Source organism: Pangasianodon hypophthalmus, chromosome 8 (genome assembly GCF_027358585.1).
Source record: "Pangasianodon hypophthalmus isolate fPanHyp1 chromosome 8, fPanHyp1.pri, whole genome shotgun sequence".
In the NCBI taxonomy this organism is placed as follows: domain Eukaryota; kingdom Metazoa; phylum Chordata; class Actinopteri; order Siluriformes; family Pangasiidae; genus Pangasianodon; species Pangasianodon hypophthalmus.
In genome coordinates, this window is record NC_069717.1 from 22,855,567 (window position 1) to 22,875,436 (window position 19,870).

Below are 19,870 nucleotides of genomic sequence, written 5' to 3' on the forward strand. Positions count from 1 at the left end.
GCACAGGCCTCCGTCTTTTCATAGCACCTAAATAAGGGGGTATGTCTTCCAAATCACCCTCAGTGTAAGAGCTGGGATTTATCCATGGGAGTACAATCCACTTTTCCTCTTGAAGATCATTTGGTGCTCTTTGATGATATGCGCTGAGAACCTGTGGCATAAGACCATAATGACTGAGGCAATTAAACGCCATAACACAGAGAAAACCAGGACTGCCAGAGGATTGGAGCCGTGTGTTTAATTTGTTAAACACTAAGGTATGAATTGTTATTTGTAATGTACAGCATAATGAAATCCTATCTACAATCTCTCACCATCATGTAGCATAAAAAGACAGACAAAAACCAAAAATTTGAAAAATTAAAAATAGAAGAGTAAAGAGGAAAAATACACACTGACCAATGAGAGAAAAGAGACATACATCTGTACAGTCCTAATTACAATGAAGTATAGTCAAAAAGAGAAATTATAACATAAACCAAAATTGCTAAAGCTACTCATGTCCAAACACAAATTCTGTTTTACACAACCTCAGCCTAAGAATGAACTACAAACCCTGTCACATGATATGCTACCTTGTTCACCTGTTCCCAAACAGCAAACCAGGCTTTCAGTGTATCTTTGCGAAGTCTTGCTCCTAGCATTCCAGTAGTTGTGTTACTCAGTCTTTTGTTTGTATACACACCTTTTCGGTATTGAGTTCTGCTTAGTCACACAAATTTGTTTGTTAACCTCCTGATACTTCGCCTTTCTGTCAATTTTGCTTCTGATTTGCTCTTTTGGAGTTGTCTGCTTTGTGCACTTGCATCCAAACCTATGTCTATTTCAAACATAAATTAGACTGCTACACTCTCAGCCAACATGTCCGTATGGATTAGCAATGGGCAGGTTTTTGGGCCCTGATTTGGCCACTCAAACGGAGTCTATAAAAATCCATGTGGGGCCTCGGGGGCTACAGGTGGGCCAATATGGGCCACCATGCCCTAGTCCCACATGGGCCCCTAACCCTTCTTAGCCCATGTATATCATAAAGGAGATGAGAGTCTATGTTTTAGTAGAATTTTTAAATGGTTAAGAACATAAATAACTGAGAGCGTAACTAAGTAATATAAGCCTAAGATTCTCTGAACCTGTTTATCTACATGTAAAATGCACAGTCATGTTTAACTCTCAGTTCTGTCTAGCAGTGTGGCACGAGGCCTGGTAGTGAGGTTTCTCTGTACATTTGTGCGTTGGTGGAGTTCTCCTCATCTTGAAGAGCCCCCATCATAGAACCGAGTGTCCCGAAGCCGCCCACAGTGTTCTCCACCTGAGCCGATACACACATTGTAACCTCTGATGTCTCTGGTATGTAAAGAGCCTCAGGCTGGGAAACCGGCGTGGTTCTTTCACTCACGCTCTGTACAGTGATAGTGGACTGGAAATTCCACATACAGAAAAAAAAATATATAAATCAGAATGAGTTAGAGTCCTCAAGCAAAGAACTAATTTAATTTTAATATCGGTTGATACTTAATATCCAAGATTATATTATAGCACTGAAACAAAGTAACAAAGAATAGTACTGAAACACACGGTCATTCCCAACATGCAGGTTTAATTATTGCTTCCTTCTGTAATTGCTTTATCCTGGTCAGGGTAATAGTGGATCCAAAGTCTATCCCTGAAACACAGGGTATGAGGTGGGAATACACCCTGGATGGGACACCAGTTCATCTCAGGGCACCACACACACACACACACACACACATTTTTGGGAGGTGGAAGGAAACAGGAGGAGCTGGAAACCCATGCAGAATTGAGGAGAACATGAAACACCACACAGACAGTAACTCGAGCTCAGGATCAAAATGGGGACCTTGGAGCTGTGAGATGGCCATTCTACCCACTAACACCTATTATTTCCTCAATTATTACCACTCTTATTATTACTACCAAATGTTCTACATATTTCAGTACTTCTTTTAGTAATATAAAAACCCTTTTTACTAGTATGAGTAAAGAATGAGTATTTGGGAAATATAATTTGACAAAACTGTATGAGATTCTTATAACTTAATAAAAACAGTGATTTGAACTTTGTTTTTTGGACCTTACTGTAGTTTGCCCTTCTACACCATATATATGTTCACCAAGTTTTATTAAATTTGGGACACCTGCATTAGTGAGTCTAGTGAAAATCTGGTGGAACAGGGGAAACACTCACTTGCACTAGGACCTGGATTAGGACAGGATTTGTGCAATATTTTATATTTGTGCAATATTTTATATGACGTGTAACAATGCATTCATAATATTTCATAATAACCTATACTCACATTTGCCACTGAGACATTACTCCCTATAGGGGTCTTTTTCTTTCTGGAGAGGTTCGGGTTCCAGTGGCACACCAGACTGTCATTCTGGACACTGTAGTTTTTGTGGCCGATCAACCAGTAGGTGTTCATTTTTCCTTTCCCCTGAAAATAAATCTCAGAATCTGAGCTTTGGCACGCAAGAGTCTTTAGGGGTATTTCACACAACTGTGGCACAAATTGTATGTGATCACCTTTGCATTAATAAATGTTTCCTGAGTTTGTAAGTTAAACAACTGTTTGTTGTTGTGCTGCTGTTTCCTATACTACACAAAACCTCCACATCTTAAACACGATACTCCTGCACATTGTATATTGCAAAATGAATTCTCACCTTCACCTCGATCTCTCCCCGTAACTGGAGCTCATATGCGTTGTCTTTCATCAGAGCCAGGTAAGTTGCAGAGCTGGCGTGGATCTTCTGAGCTGGAACAACAATAGACAAAAGGACAATTTACTTCACAGTTTTTTTTTTCAGCTCTGCTACAACTCAGATTCTTTTCCTTTTACAGTTCTACACTAATATCAATCAAAACAGTTGACTTTATCTGAAGCAGCCACTAAAAACAGTAGCTGTGATCATGCATAAAGCATAATTACCTTAATATCACATGTTAATTGTTAAAAGATACTACTATGTTAGGAGTGTGAATACATTACCAATAAGAGTATTGTTTTTTTTTAATAAAGCAAATGGACAGCATGACATTCAGGTTTTTATTTTATACGAGGATTACCCAAACAGCTTATTTTTAAATATTAATTATCAGTTGGCTAAATCAAATTGTAATTTGTTACATTAAGCGTGAACATGTCACACATAACGTAATAAATTCCAGAGCTCTCTGTGTATGAGATTCAATGCTTTCAGAAATTAATTCAATACATTTAGAAAGACTGTTTAATCTTAAAATAATAGTGTCAGCACTTCATTTAATAGTGTCACATTCATTTTGCTGTATCTGTATATTTAGAATTAGAAATCACTTCTACTTATTATTTATGTCCCTTCACAAGTCCTTTGTACTTTTATAATAGCTTGGTTTTCTTAAAAGGAAGGATGTGGGTATTTTAAATTACAATATATAGATATACTATATGTGCCTTTCAATAACTAACAATACCATTTGTAGACAAACAATATAATAAATGAGTGCAGATATGCTCATTAAACAAAAAAATGCTACATGTATCTCATTTTGTTAAACTCATTAAATTCACTGCATGCTAAAAGGGCACATGGTTTAGCAGTAAGTGAACAGATGCTCTGATGACTTCAAACTAAAATGAAGAATGACATGATCATTGCTGAAGTGGCAGTCTGTCTCTATGGTGATGTAGTAACTGAAAATATTCATGAACATCACAGCAGCAAAAAGCAGTGAGAAGACAGGCCTTTCAACTCTGGGCAAAAGCTGTCTTTATTTCCACACCAAGTTTTAGAGCTTGATGTTGGACCATATATAATTTATTCTCTAATAGTACGAAAGGTCTCCGATTATCTCGCCACTGTAAGTGTGTATAGTGTGTAAAGTGACACATACGCAGGCTGGTGGATTCCATTCGGGAGGCTGTGTTAACCGTGTCTCCAAACAGACAGTACCTGGGCATCTTGTAGCCGACAATTCCAGCTACACATGGTCCTGTAGCGCACAGACCACAAATGAATTTTCATTTTTCCCTGTAAGTTAAATCTCAAAACCCTTTCAGGTAAAGAAACGTAAACTGTTATAGTGTAATTACAGTTTTGCATATAATATAATTGACTTCCAATATTGATATTAACATTTACATTTACGGAATTCGGCAGTCTACCTTATCCAGAGCAACTTACATTTATCTCATTTATACAACTGAGTAGTTGAGAGTTAAGGGCTTTGTTCAAGGGTATCATCAGTACTCTCTTTATTTGATTACCCTTGTGTTCTGTTCTGGCCAACGTGACTATATAAAATATTAAAACACTAAAAATATGTTTCCATAACATCTTGTGTCCTTGGCTCAATTTCTCTAATGAATTTTAAAACTCATATTTACATTAAAATGATTATACTCAATCCCTCTTCTAATGTAGACATAAAGCTATGCACACACATCAGGCAATTTTGTGTCTGTTTCCATAAAATAATGCTTATATTGCTAATAGACTGCTATGAGGATATCATATATTTGGTCTTTGATCATTCTATTTCTATCAAACATTATAAAATGCACAGAACACAAGGGTTCTACAATAACAAAGCACATGGAGAAATCAGCACATAAAAACGCACACCTGTGTGTATCCCTGCTCGAAGCTGAAGACGTTTGTTGGGCATGTGGGGAATGGGAACCTGCCTCACAGCAGCCACCAGGTCTAGAGACATCTTGGCGATCTCATCAGCATGTTTATCCCCATTTCTCTCAGGAAGCCCACTCACTACCATGTAGGCATCACCAATAGTCTCCACCTGTTACAGAAATATCCACATTGAAACATTATGTCAATTTAAGCTTACTTTATAGTTTACTTCTTTGCTGCAGGTTACCTTGTAGACATCGTAGGAGTCAATGCGCGTATCAAAGCACATGTACAGATTGTTGAGCATCTCAACGACTTGCAGAGGTGTGCACGAGGCTGATATGGCAGTGAAGCCCACAATGTCTGAGAAGAAAATGGTAACCTGAAATGAAACTGTGTATTAGTGCTGACCATGTATAAATGTCTTGTTTAATTCAAATGTACATCTTCAGTTAGTTAAATACAGAAAACTGATTTCCTTAGGTAGTTACAGGAAAGAAAAGCATGCAAAACTCGTCTGTGATGAACTGTTTTGTCTGTTTTTCTGTCCAACTATAATATACAAACCACAACTAAAAGTCTTCAGTAAATGCGACATTTACTAAATATTTAGGTGAAGAACCTACATGCTATAAAAGAGAGAACATGATCTGCCAAATTTATCCTCCATGAGAGACACACAATTTGCTCCTCTCCATCATAAGCTGTTTTATCTCCTAATGAATATGTAATACCATAATTATAGGCAATTACTACAACAATAAGAACAAACAAAATGGGAGCATGTGCACTTTCTGTATACACTAATCTTGCCAACATGTCTAATGAATATGGACTGCTTTTCTAACATCAGTTTGATTTGTTAAAAGTACATGACTAGTGTTAAACACTTCTCTTAACGTTTTCTGGCTTTAACCTGTTAAAATCCTGGTTTGGCTATACATGTGACCATTTTCTAATTCAACTGTCGCTTACACTCTCATAGCTCTCAGCCTCTACGTGTCTGTTTTTGCGAAGCTGCTTAGCCACGGACTTGGGCAGCATCTGATGAAGGAGATCCTCTGCAAGCTGCCTCTGATTTTTCAAATCTTCTGTCTTCTCCTTCAAAGTCTGTGCGTAGTCCTGGATCCACCCCGTCATCTGCTTAAAGGAGAGCAGTACAATGGGGTAGATGAGACATGCAATGGTGAGCAGGCAGATCTTAAGGCTTATGCTGGATAAGACATCTCTGGATTTCAGCTTCAGGGCTGACGTGGTCCTTGCAAGAAAGCAGTTCTGGATGTTCCTCAAGGCAAGAATGAACATTTGGGCTCCTTCCAAAGAAGAACCAGGGTTATAGAGGGAAAAGTCTTTCAGGTTGAGCTCCTGGTCAACATTCTCCATCCAGCAGCTCTGGAAATTCTCAGATATGTCTTGGAGGACCATCAGTGTGGTTAAAGTTTGTAACCATTTATATTGGATGTCTGGTCCTCTTTCATTCAAGATCCACTGATGGTTCAGCTCTTGGAAAGTAACTAGAAATCTCAGAGTGATCATGTCTGTCCAGTCTTCACTGTGCTTCAGAAGACCAATGTGCACACCTCTTATGCCCGATAAATCTAATATCTTTTCAATTGCAGGAGTGAAAATCCAGGTCCCATTGCTGCATGTTGGATCATCTCCCCACATCACATTAACAAATCCAGAAAAGTCAGTCTGAAGCTGCTCACAAAACTCGGTGAGCTCTGCGCCACAAGGCTGCCCCAAGCCGTCCATTTCCACACCTGTACAAGTGTGTCTGATGGTTGACATTTCAAGAAGTTCAGGAGTTGGGAAAATCTCTTGATCGTTATATTTGCTCTCTCTCGATGAGCATGAGTTTCTCATCATTTGGAGTTCAGTAATGATTCGGAGTGTAGCTTGAATCCTGCAGGAGGTCAGTTCAGTGAGGCAGTTCTCAGTCATCTGCCACTGATCCAGGGAGGAACTGAAGTCCATGGCCACGGAGAAAAACAGAGCCAGGAAAGAGATGACGCAGGCAACCAGGATCCTGCGAACCGTGCGATTCCAACTGCCGCAACTGCAACTGGGGAGAGACAGACTGTGGACCAATGTAATATAATATAATATAAAATAATATAATATACAGTATATGCATATATCTCAGTGAGTCTTCATGGCAATGCTATATTAAAACAAGTGTGTAGATAGAACAGAATTTCATAATGCACTTAATACATAAGCAGTTTAGCATAGATGAGTTGCAAAATATGTATTAGCAGGGCTTCTGAATACATTCAACAAGTAATGTGTTTCCTGAAATGACTTTGCTGAATTATTAAAATGATACCTGTAAGTATTACAGTTTTCCTCCGTCTCCTCTTGGCTGTGTGCTAAGAGTTTCTCTCGGGCTTCGTGTTTTCTGCTGTGAATTTTGGTTAAAGTGCCTTTTAAAGAGGTCGAGGACAAGGTGCTGGATGCCAAACAGTCCTTCTTCATGGACTCCAGTGATGACATGAGACACCTCTCCTGCGTTCCACGGACTGGGCTGTTAAAAGTTTGGGCTCTTTCTTTATCTTTTAAAAGGCAGCTTCGACGATATTTACAATAGTTTTGGAAATAAATCGCCTTTTCTTCACTATAACACCCATTCGAGCATCTTCCTCTCCTTTGCTGGACATTAACGGTACTCAATCGGTGACGTAGGCTAATAATTGCACAATGCTGCATTGTGATTGGTGGATTCACGCGGCTTCACGCGCTCCGTGTTAATCCTTCGATTCTGGTTTAAACCGGTTTTAAAGTTGTGTTTTAAATTCTCTTCGCGTTACTCTGGTATGTCACTTGTTTAGTAAGTCGGATTTTCATTCAGTTTAGCCTTCAGTTTGAACAAAAAGTGTATTTTTAAACTTTAAATGCATGATTTGATTTCAATTTGGCAAATTAAGTTGTTGGCTTTTGAATATTTTGTGCATTTATGCCGCAATTAAGTAAAAAAAAAGCTAGAGCTGCTTTTAGAATGAAAGACAGGTGTTAATGTGCATGCAGGGATGAGATTATTATAGAGCATCAAATGACTCCATTATTTCAATAACAGCCTTCAGTCTTTCATTTGCTTATGTTTTGCAGGTCACACCAAATTATGTGTATATGTGTATTAAGTATTTTACATATTTTGGGGACAACAAATATTGCTACTAATAACTGGCTATTTTTTAATTAAGCTATTTGTATACAAAAAGCTTTGAGATTTGATGACTTCCTCACAAATTCTGAATAATAATGTTATTATAATTCAATTTCCAATGCTCTACATCTTTCTACATCAGTCATTTTGGCATAAAGTTAAAAAAAAAAAAAAAAAAAAAAAAAAGAATTTGAAACTTCATGGTCACAGAACTTTTCAGTGGTTTGGGTTGTTAAATGACCACACACACATTTATACACACACGTGTTTGTTGTATTATCCTTGTGAGGACCTTCCACTGGCATTAAAAAAAAAAAAAAAGAAAACAGCATAACTCATGGGGACCAAACAAATGTCAAATCCCACAATGTCAAAACTGTCAGATTTGACTGATATCCTTGTGGAGACACTGATTTTTGTTGTTATGATGCTGCAAAGAATCACATGATGCACAACAGAAAAAAATCTTTATTCCTTCAAAACAAAAATTTCAACAAAACATCCAGTATTACCCATAAAAATCTACTTAAAAATCTACTAAACTCAATGCATAAAAATGAACATAATATAAAATTAGAAAGTTTCCCACCCCACTCCACACCTCAATAATAATCAGTTCTCTCACCTGGTTCCTTTAAAAGAACCTGTCTAATGTGCATAAGCCATATGGCTGATTTGAAAAACAAAAAACAGATATTATTAAATATTAACAGCCTTCATTCTTTTGCATCTGCATTCACAGACATTATAGTCTACTTAACAAAATCTACATTTAGATTTTTAAACCATTTTTTAAAGATCCCATAGAAATTAGTGTCACGTCAGTGATTAGTGCCAAAATGAGCTAGCCCTAGACTACAGAATATAATTAAATTTATCTTGATTTAGGATACCCTAAAGGAGCACACACTACACCTATATTATGCTGGTCATGTCCGTATCCATTACTTGTGCACATGTTATTCATTACACATGAAAAAAAAACTTATAAGATCATATAAATCACTATAGATAAAGACAAAAGGAGGCATTAAACATATGTTATAAGTCTCAGAAGCTCTGGAACACTTTTTTCCATTCAATTATCATCACTAAATTTCAGGCATTCTTCAATTTAAATGTCCTTCTCTGTCCAACAATACTTATTTTATACTTGTACCACTGATCTTCTTACAGTCTGGAGTATGTAGTAGGTTCCAAATATTACCACCTAGTGGCTTTTCTTCAGGGTACATCCTATCTGGGCATAGGATACACCAATTCACATTCTAATTTCAATCCTGAGAAGCTACTACCACTTACTACAACTCTCAATATTTAGTTGTGGCTCTGTCTGTTCTTTCTTTAACACTGTGGTCTCTAGTCAGTTGGCAGAAAATTATGCAACAGCTCTGTGCTTTATTCTGCCTCACTTATAAGTCAGCTCGAATTAAAAAAGCAACACATAAACCCAAAGTAAGTGTATGACCACAAATGTGTATTAAATCATAGGAGCAAAGGGAAGTGTGGTTTGTTTTCGTTTGATCTGACAAATGAAGAAATTAAAAATGTAGAACAGCAAGCCCTGTCTTTAACTTTATATCCATTCACACAAATCTAGTTACGTGGATTGTTATGAATTTGCAGAAGTGAGACCATATTAAGGAATCAAATCTAGTCTTGAGTCGTGAGGCTAAAACTACACAGAAGTTCCCTTCTATGTATCATTTATCTTTAGTCAAGTATAAGCATTTAACTAAAAGTTAACATTTTAGCCCTGTGTTTTGTAATCTTCATTTATATCACTTAATGCATACCGAATGTCTCTTTTTATATTATATTGTGCATTATACGTATATATATATATATATATATATATATATATATATATATATATATATATATATATAAAAGTATAAAATCCCAAATCCTATTTTTCCTGTAAAAATGAACAATAGTGTTTTCTATTATTAAATTAATATATATATATATTCAATGATAAATCCCACTGGAAAGTTTGACTGAGTTGTAGAAATGACTGATTATGGAATTTGACCCATTGTCCTCAGGACTTCAGGAAGGGCTTCATCTTAAAGATCCCTCATTACCTGATGGGGGTCATCCTCATGCTGTAGACAGACATTCAACAGGTAGGAATCAGAAATAATGTGGCTTTCACCATGTCAGTGCACTATAGATAACATTCATTTGGACTACATGGATAGGAACAGCTGTACACCTACTTATTCGGGCAATTACCCAATCAGGTGGCAGCAGCACAATGCATACAATCATGCAGCTACAGGTCAAGCGCTTCATGAAATGTTAAACATCAGAAGAGATAAAAATGGGATCTCATTGACTTTGCCCATGGCATGGTTGTTGGTACCAGATGGGTTGGTTTGAGAATCTGCAGACCTCTTGGGATTTTCCTGCACAACAGTCTCTGATGTTTACACAGTATGGTGCGAAAAAGAAAAAAAAATATTCAGTGAGTGTCAGTAAATAAGCACTCTTTACAAACATGAGCAGAAAAGCATCTCAGAACACACAACACACCGAGCTGGTCAGTTCTAGACTGTAAAAGGGCCAGGTGATGTTCTTCTTCAGTCTTCAGCTGTCCAGTTTCAGTGAGTCTGTGCCCACTCTAGCTTCAGATTCCTGTTCATGACTGAAAGGAGTGGAACCTAATGTCATCTTCTGCTGCTGTAGAACATCTCCCTCATGCATTCTTAGATGCTTCTCTGCTAACACAGCTGTAAAGAGTGGTTATTTGAGTTACCATATTCTTCCTGTTAGCTCAAACTTGTCTGGCCATTCTCCCTCTGGTCTCTCTCATCAAAAAAAGGCATTTCAGGCCCTTGGATGTTTTTTTGTTTTTCACACCATACTGTGTAAACTCTAGAGACTACTGTGTGTGAAAATCCCAGGAGATCAGCAATTTCTGAAATACTCAAACCAGCCCGTCTGGCACCAACAACCATGCCACATTCAAATTCTTCCCCATTATGATGTATGATGTGAACATTGTAGAAAGAGAAGCTCTTAAACTGTATCTGCATGACTTTGTTCACTGTGCTGCTGCCACATGTTTAGCTGATTGAATAATTGCATGAATGTGCAGAGTGCAGGTGTTCCTAATAATGTGGTCGGTGAGTGTACAAATATACAAAATCAATAGCAGTTTGCAGTACAGCATGATTCCACATAGTAGAGCATGAAGTATCAAAACTAATGCTAAAACTAAAACTTTTACTATTTGCTACATATTGAGACAAATGTTTTTATATATGTATGTATGTATGTGTGTATGTATGTGTGTATGTATGTATGTACTGTATGTATATGAGAAATCCTAATTTGGAATTGAAATCTATTTGAATATCATGTTCACCTCCATTTTTCTAAATATGGAATAAAAGTAGAGAAAAAATCCATAGTGGAATCAGACTTTTTGATCTTAAACTCTTAGGGAAAATTAGGTTAACTTCAGCACCCTTAAGGATTCTTGTGTTTGTCACTCTGAGGAACTTTTACAGCTTCTATGTGGAGTTCATTTAGAAAGCTTGCACCATTAACCACCCAGAGAACCCCGAGGAACCCTTTTTTCCAAAGCGTGCACTGTGTATTTGTGAAAATTCTACTTGTGGTTACTAGGACTGGGTGATACAGACATAAAGAAATCATTTTTTCACTATCTATTATATATGGTATGGGCCTGAATATCATACATTTGTATAACACAACAATGACTTCAAATAATATGGTATAATGAGGATAATATACTGGGAATTTGATCCCCCCCCCCCCCCCCCCCCCCCCCCAACAATATCAAGTTGAATATCTTTTCGCCCAGACCTAGATCATGATAATCAATTATGTGGGTAAATCAGTCTCATCAGACACAACAATGAAGATGACCATCACCTCCGATTCATTAATTTAATCATTGTGAGTCAATATAAAAACACAAATCAAGACTCAAACAAATGCAACACCACAAAAAACTTTGCACCCAATGATTTCCAAAGCTGAAACTGAAGGAAAAAAAACAAAACAATAAAGCATAAAAAATGAAGAAAAACAATTTCACCCTGAAATTTCACCTTTTCACATAAAATTTCCAGAAAAAAGTCAATTAATGCAGTTTCACATTTCTATACTAGAACAGATACAACAAAGTGAAAGATATTTTTCTCTTCCAATTGGTTTGTACCACCGGTGAATAATGTAATTCTTGGCTTGGGTTTGATGGAGTCCAGATTTTCTTCAAATTAAACTGATTCAGAGATATGTGAATGTTTACGCATAATGTATTTACAGTCTAATGATGAAATATGAATCTAGCATGTGTTTTAGAATCAGACATATGGTTGACATGGTTTGTCTATTAAACCATACAAGCATTGGGTTCATTTGCATCAAGTGTTTAAGAAAATGAGAATATGAAAACTGATTCTAACCAGTGACCATGCAAATACATGTTTCCTTTTCTGCCTCTATGATTAGTAATGTAATGTAAGATGGCAGCAGGTGTTTGGTTAGAGCTCTTCAGGTTGCGTTCTTATGTATGGTGGTAAAAACAATTGTCTAAACAGAAAAGGACATTAACACCTAAGCCAAAGGAAAAAGGTGGAGCGCACACACAGAGACCCCGTATACCAGCTTGGAAGAAGAAAAACTTGAAGGCACCAGTGAAGAATTTATGCACAAATTTCTTATCAAATAAAATTCAAATCCTCACTCTATTTGATTGGACTAATTCACAATTCTCTGAAGTGTGAAATGTATAGTCTACACGAGTAAAGAAAGAAGTCGCCTGTTTCCAATTAAAGGATAAATGAACATTACTTTAATGAAAAGTTTGTGACAAAAATGAATTTGTCGGTTGTAATGTCGCCAACTAAGATGCATTTGTATAAAAAAATAAATATTTCTGTTACTTTATGACTCACAAATAATTATTAATAGCATCAACAATAATCAAAGAAAGAAAAAAAAGAAAACTATCAGCAAAATCCTCAAGAACTTCACACAGCAGTGCCAGCCACAATTACACTGGTGCTTTCAGTTAGCCAGGAGTTTGTGTGGGAAAACACCCAGGCAGATGATTGTAGAGAGATTCTTCACCGTTGCCTTACTCTCCAACAAACTTCTGAGGGTTGGTAATCAGATTACCAACACCAACCATTCTGATCAGTACATTATTTCAGGAACAAAAGGATTTTGGAAGTAGAAAGAAAGTGAAGGGGAAAAAAAAAGAAGATCTAACACCACCCCAAAGTTGATGAGCGATCCTTCATGGACTTATACCTTGCTCCTGAAGAGCGGCTTGGCGCCGGGGCCGCAGTACTCGTTGTAGATGAGCTTGAAGAGGAAGAGGTGGAAGAGTGCGACGAGAGACGCCACACTGAACCAGAACAGGAAGGGCAGACCTGGGTCCTGCTTGGCCATGTGCTCGTCGTGTGCTAGGATGGCCTTGACGTGCAGAGTGTGGCGCAGATCCTGCAGATGCCTCAGGTCTGTCGAGATGTAGAGCAGCGGCGTCAGAGGCTGTGTCACTAAAACGGGGAAAACGTGACCCCGAGGCTCAGACGTGAGCTCCACGGGTTCGTTGATGCACCCTGCCTCACAGGCATACAGCTTCACCGGCTTCTCTTCATCCTGCGGTTTTACGGAGACGTGCAGCGAGGGCCGACCCTCTGCGTCGGCCACCACGGAGAGGCTGATGCGATCACGGTGGTAGCGCAATCCACGCAGCGAATAGCTATTATGCAGGACGCTCGGTTCAGCCTGGAACTGCAGATGGTTCTCTGTGAACTGCAGGCCACCAAAACTGAGCGTCACGGCTTGCATCATGCCATGAGCACCCGCTGAAACCAGAGCTTTGCAGGCACGTTTTTGGAGGGTTAACGTCCAGAGATTAACTAGCTGCAGGAGAGAAGCAGCGCTGCTCACACGCTCGGGCCACAGGTTCTCGGCATGCATGGTGGCGTGGCCACTGAAGCAGTGATCAGCGTAGTTCAGGCTTGACTCGAGCTTATCACGCTCCTCTGTGCTGAGTGTGCTCTCCAGCAGGGGTGCGGTGGAGGAGGAGAGGATGTAGTACAGTGTAGTGTTGACCGTGCGGCTCGACGGCGTGTGGGCATCAGTGATCTTCCTAATCTCTATACCTATGAAAAGAAGACAGAACGGGTCTTTTAGAAGGAGTAGTTTTGTATTTGTGCAGCAATGTGGACTGGACTAATATTTTAAATATTTTCGGTGACACAACAGAGATGTTAAAGTTGAAAAATGTCATAATATTTAGAGACAGTGATCTCTCACCGCATGCTAGACTGGCTCAAACCACAAAAAGAAAAATTATATTCTGACAGAGTGTACATAGCTCAGGCAAACTACTCTGTGTAATAAAAATAACAATCTTTATTTATATCCATGCATATCCTTATACTTTATCTGGTTTGTAAAACCCAGTGAAATGACCACAAAAAAACAAAAAAAAAAAACCCATAAACATTTAGATATTTTGGTTGACTTGCCAGATATGAAAAGATCCGCCCATGCCTGCTGGTGCTCCTGGACCAAATCTTCCAGTTTTGCTCGTAGCAACTCCACCATCTCTCTTTTGACATCATCTCGAAGCTTGCTGAAGGTCTCATCCATCTTAGAGGGCTCGACGGGCTCTGACGTGTGAATTACACTCACTATGTTTTCAGTATGGTCAGATTTCGCAGGGACTTGAAAGCGCATGCTCAATCGTTTTGTTCCCACAGCCATCAACACTGTTTCCTTCTTTTCTGTGAGAACTTTTCCAGTGGACAGCATGAATTCTTTATCTTCCACCTTCTCTGTAACACCCCTAAATGATGGTGATTCCACAGTCGCCTCGACTGATACTGCTTTGTCTGTTGGGTTGTTTATATGAACCCGCTGAATGTAGACATTAGGTCGGCTACGGTGGGCGATGTGTTCCTCTCGAATGATAACGCAATCCCGAGGGGACTGGGACGTATCGAGCAGGATACACCGGGACGAGAGCACAGAGCCTTTCCGGTACCACAACATCTTAGCATGAGCCTCAGAGCGCTTTCCAGCTATCTGCCATCGTACTATGGGGGAATATTCCGTCAGGTGCACTGGGGTCGAACCCGGCTGAGAGGACGACGTCACCCAGACTTTATTAGAATCCACATCCACCAAGACATGTCCGTTCCCTGTTACAAACGGTACTGAGACTCTCGTCTGCGGCGTGCTCATGATGCCCTCACCACGCTCAACCTGTGCTGTCCATCTGTTAATATCAGTCTGCAGACAGACTCCAGCAGCACCTCCAGCCTCCTGGAAGAAACTGGGGAACTTGAAGATCCTATTAGAGCTCAGGTTCCAGTAAAATATAAGGAAAATGAGCAAGACAACCAAAGCACGTCTGGCCCAGCTACTTGAGAGCAACCCAGGAAGTCCCTTTAACCGCTGCTGAAGCCACATGGTTTCTGTTTTAGATCTGATATCCTTTGAATAATCACACATCAGCTGATATTGATTTTTCTAGATATGGACCAACCAGTAGAATATAAAACACTATATCCAAGTCATTAAATGACTTCCTGAGAATAATAAGTGGGAGTGGCACAATGCCTGAATGGCAGTGTAATTATTAACCAGCTTGCTGTTACTTTTTTAATCACTTGATCAACAACAATATCTGAACCTATAAACTAAGCCGTTTGTCATGTTATTCTTAGTTAATAAGTACAGATAAGTCTAGCCTTAGCCAGTTATGCAGCCAAGTAAACAAATCATATTTCTCAGCTAGCAAGCTATGTGTTGCCTCGACAACGTGCTTTTTGTATGTCCTGAACTACTAAACGTTGTAAAACCTACAACACTTTACTTCACTGTTACAATATTTATCACTGAAACACTTAAAACTTTACTATCTGGCTTGCGCGCTTATGAGTCAGCTGACTGACTTGGACATTACTTATGCAGCTAGCTTTATAGCTAACGTTGTCTGTTCGAGATAACCTTAAAAATCTCGCGTAGCTCCCAATTTACCGCTAATTATCTTACGATTCTTTGCCTTTATCCAATTTTCTTCCTCACGTAAATCCACGGAAACTCCATTTTAAGCACCATGTCAGCTAGCTGTTTCCTCAACCCACCAAACTTGACATTTTGGTTTGTTTAAACTGCCGTAAAGCAGGCTGACTCATAACCGGAAGTGTCGCGCTTCAAAGCGCGAGTCGATGTCGCTGAACGCTTGCAGTCACTGACCTCAAATCAGCCTTGTCTGTCGCTCACCTTTTATTTTAATAGTATGGTTTTCGTGAGATCTGACCTCGGACCGGTGTCTTTATCCAGCCTTAAAATAAACTTTTCGACAAAAAGGATCGCTTGAAATGTTTGCTATTATTCTTGCTTGCAGTCTGGAATTTTCTTTAGAGACAAACGGACTAATTTAGTGTTAGATTATACGTGTGTTTTTGTTTTGTTTTGTTTTGAAAATGATAAAATGGCCAAGTAATACTTTCTTTTTCTATTTCCTCCATGGATTCACATTTGCACTATAACATGTACTCTCATTGGTGGTTTTATCAGGCACACCTACTAGCTGTGAGTATGCAGAATGCATCTTCTTTTGCTTTCAGCCCCTTGACCACATCCACCACTAGGACAGGACACTGATGGTGATAGAAGTTGTTCATGACCTAATTGGGTCAGTCTCCAAGGAACTGCGGTGAATCACAAATCCTGAGTTAGTTCTGAAGAACTGTTGGGAGAATAGATATTCTGAGTGTTAAAGCTGTGGAGTGATGTGTAACCAATGCATCAGTGATTCTGGCTTAAATCGTATGGAGTTCAGTTCAGCAGTCCCTCAGTCTGATTTCCCCTTTGAAAGCAGATAATCTTATATTGGACATTAGAAGGCAGAAGTAATATGAAAGACAATAATAATGTGGAAGGTGCAGCGGACAAATTCCTCAGGGCATATCCCTTCTAGCAGTTGTTTACAGTCGTTTCCAAGGAACCAAAAATCAACATGTGGGTGTTTTTATTCCAAAGTTCAAAATCAAAATAAATTATCAGGTGAAGAGTTGCTGTACACTGCTGAGCTAACCGTATTAGTTACAGAGTCCTAGGTGCAGTGCTCAGATACCTCATCAATTAGGATCACATTGTTTCTGTCCAACAGGAAGGACCTGTTAATGAAAATGGACTGCATGTAGTAATGAACATCTGTCTGGTTCCTGCATGCATTAGAGTAATAGGTAAAGAAATAGGTTTGTGAAAGTGGCACTTAAAAATTATGACAGATGTTGAGGTTCATAAAGAAAGCTAAAGCTATTATAAGAGAAAAGATCAATTTGTACAAACAAAGAACAAATTGTAAGTGAGGCAGAATAAGGTTAGCTACATTAATGTTAAATTGCATTGAATGGGCTGTTTCGTGTGTGTCATGTGCAAGAAACTGCAGAGCAGATTCTATTGGTGTACCATCAGTATAATGAACATATAGGTTTTTAGTCATAGGTAGTTTGTTTAAAAAAAACATAACAGACCCATTCCGTTTAATGCTAATAATACTAATTTATGCACTTTTGCATAAACTGTCAAACCTCTTCCCACCAAAGCCAATGATGAGACTCCCTACTCATATCCACATTTCTTATTATCATTGGAACGTGCTCTCATCCTCCCCTTGAAACAGTCTGTCCAGAATCTACACACTGTCCTAATTAGGGCTATATCTACTTTTATTCTGACAATAGTTTTATCCACTTCAAGTTAACCAAAACATATTCAGTTTTATATTAAATAATGAATTGGTTTACTGCTTGTCTAATGACAAAAACTCACTAAATAACAGCCTTGTCTCAGCCTCGGACACTTACAATGGATCTGATACTCATTGTACACTTTTCTGGCCACAAGCTTCACAATCTTGAAGGTTGCAATATCACTGGGTATCCACAATTTTGTGCATGCATACATATAGTACGTGCATTGGCTTCCAATGGGTAAACAAATTCTTGAACACTGTGATAAGAGCCTTTTGAAGCAAGCTTGAACTGTTGTAGATGGTGTAGAACACAACACACTGTTTTTAGAATTTTTTGAAGCAGTTAGTGGAGAACAAACACGACACTCTGGGGAATGTCAACTTGCTCCAGGAAAAGTCAATAGTTGGTCACTTGCATTGTCAATAAAATGGGCTCTTGCCAAGAAGTAGGTGATTCTTGGCCATGATTAGTACATGAAAAGTACTAGACTCTCTTGTGAAAGTCAGGGGTCTGGCCAGGGACTCATTAAGCTAATGTATGGCCCAGGGCTGATGAATATATGAGGCCCCACTTGCACTACAGAACTACATAAATGTGACTACATTAACCACTAAATGCAACAGTAAACCAGGATTTAAGCTACTCAGGCAGGATAAAACCTAGAAAAAAAAAGTTCGTTTACTTAGTTTGGCCAATCTCCACCAGATGTGATTCTGAGATTTTTTTTTTTCAACATGAGTAGGACAAGCGTCTCACACAACACACCTTATGCTTGTGTCCTGCTGTGCTTGTTTTACATGCAGGCTGTATTTCTTCTCTCTTCTGCGGTAAGTCGAGCTCTGAGATGCATTAAAATTCCACACTTCACTATTATTAAACATAAAACAAATCCAATCCAATCCGCTGTGGTGACAATATTCATGCCATTCAGATTCACATTTCCCCTGTAAGGATATAATAAACGTGCACATCAGGCAGTGGGTGGTGGTATAACTTTTTTATCTACAGTAGCCTGAAGGATGGATGTTATGTCTACACACCTGGCTAAAGAATGCTTAGGCTGGCTTCTCACCAGAAATGAGAAATGTAAGTCTAGTTTTTAAGCATCTGTATTTTGATTTTTCTTTCACCTAAGACTTTTGACTTTTACTTACTACATTTAGAAAGAAAAACCTTTACTTACCACAGACGTGTATCACTGCAATAAAACTCGTTAACCTTTTTTAAGAAAGTTTTCTCACGTTCCTTGGTGAAAGTTACTATCAGTAACTAAAATCAGTGTGTGACTTTTGTTATACTTTTACTATCACACTTTAATTAAATATAAGAGTTTATAATTTTCTATTTTAACTTGAGTAAATCATTTGAAGGTGTACTTCAGCTTTTACCACAATAGCCTTCTGGTTATACAGCAGGTGCTGGTGACCGGCAAAAAACAATGTATGCTTGTGAAAACCTAGCAGAGATTAATGACCTGATAAAAAAAAAAAAAAGAAAAGAAAAGAAAAAAAAGAAAGCATGTCTTGGCCAGTAAAGGCCAGTATGTATTGGTCACACACCAGTATGTGTTGTGCTTAGAACATGTTTCTGCTGGTTTTTGCTGGTTACCAGCACATACAGGTGGTTTTTGAACAGCGCATGATGTTTTTGCTGGTCATCATCACAAGCTGCATTTTTTCTGGTGACCAGCAGAATCCAGCATCTATTGGTCATAAACCAGTATATGTTGTGTTTTGAACATGTATGTGCTAGTTTTTGCTGATCACCAGTACACATTGGTTTTTGCTGGTCATCGGTATATGCTGGTTTTTGACCACCACATCCTGGTGGTTGGTGGTCACCATCACATGCTGGTCAAACACCAGCACAGACATGTTTAAAACACAACAAATGCTGGTCACCAGCATTCAGGCACCATGCTGCTGATCTAGATGTCCTGTTTGTCTTCAGCAGATTATATTTAGATGAGTAATTCCACTCTTACCCCCTCTGCTGATCACCAGCCTGATCAATATAAGCCATGATCAGCTTTAACAGCTAGGTTTTCTCTCTTATAACTAACTATCACTAACCATCATAACCCTACATCAGCATACAGTATGCTTTTTTTTTCAGCAGGGTAGCCTGGTAATTAATATTAGACCCCCAAAGCAAGGTAGCAGGTTACCAACAAGACATAGTGTGATTTGGATACAGTGATACTTAAAAAAAAAAAAAAAAGAACAAACCTAAAGTCCCTGCTCAAACTTTAGGCCTAAAAATCACTGTATCCCTGTCCTGCCTCTGCTTTTATTAGCTGTATGCT

General features: G+C 38.6%; 2 protein-coding genes across 3 annotated transcripts; both read right to left on the bottom strand.

Moving 5' to 3' along the window:
* Positions 1–234: 234 nt before the first annotated feature.
* Positions 235–7,468, bottom strand: LOC113533226 (uncharacterized). Of its 2 annotated transcripts, none has more exons than XM_053235901.1 (8): positions 6,965–7,468; positions 5,611–6,700; positions 4,883–5,017; positions 4,630–4,804; positions 3,899–3,997; positions 2,689–2,780; positions 2,319–2,459; positions 235–1,417 (listed from the first exon to the last, which is right to left on the bottom strand). In XM_053235901.1, exons 1-8 carry the CDS (start codon positions 7,342–7,344, stop codon positions 1,181–1,183), a joined length of 2,349 nt encoding a protein of 782 aa, XP_053091876.1. In that variant the 5' UTR covers positions 7,345–7,468; the 3' UTR covers positions 235–1,180. The 2 variants fall into 2 exon arrangements, with proteins under 2 accessions (XP_053091876.1, XP_026780999.3); XM_026925198.3 differs by having other exon boundaries at positions 5,611–6,715; positions 6,965–7,467.
* A 2,228-nt stretch (positions 7,469–9,696) lies between these two features.
* On the bottom strand, positions 9,697–16,012 carry kiaa2013 (KIAA2013 ortholog). The gene is made up of 3 exons (XM_026925694.3): positions 14,323–16,012; positions 13,094–13,953; positions 9,697–9,909 (listed from the first exon to the last, which is right to left on the bottom strand). The coding sequence occupies exons 1-3, from the start codon at positions 15,308–15,310 to the stop codon at positions 9,871–9,873; spliced, it is 1,887 nt and encodes a 628-aa protein (XP_026781495.1). The 5' UTR covers positions 15,311–16,012; the 3' UTR covers positions 9,697–9,870.
* Between the last annotated feature and the right edge of the window lie 3,858 nt (positions 16,013–19,870).

Coding starts and splice junctions, on each gene's coding strand:
- LOC113533226 (XM_026925198.3), bottom strand. CDS start 7,344: ATGCAGCATTGTGCAATTATTAGCCTACGTCACCGATTGAGTACCGTT. Junction 2,781..3,898: donor AATGGAATCCACCAGCCTGC/GTATGTGTCACT, acceptor TTGTTGTTCCAG/CTCAGAAGATCCACGCCAGC. Junction 1,418..2,318: donor GTAATGTCTCAGTGGCAAAT/GTGAGTATAGGT, acceptor TGGAATTTCCAG/TCCACTATCACTGTACAGAG.
- kiaa2013 (XM_026925694.3), bottom strand. CDS start 15,310: ATGTGTGATTATTCAAAGGATATCAGATCTAAAACAGAAACCATGTGG. Junction 13,954..14,322: donor GGCGGATCTTTTCATATCTG/GCAAGTCAACCA, acceptor TTCTTTTCATAG/GTATAGAGATTAGGAAGATC. Junction 9,910..13,093: donor AGCCGCTCTTCAGGAGCAAG/GTATAAGTCCAT, acceptor GTCTGTCTACAG/CATGAGGATGACCCCCATCA.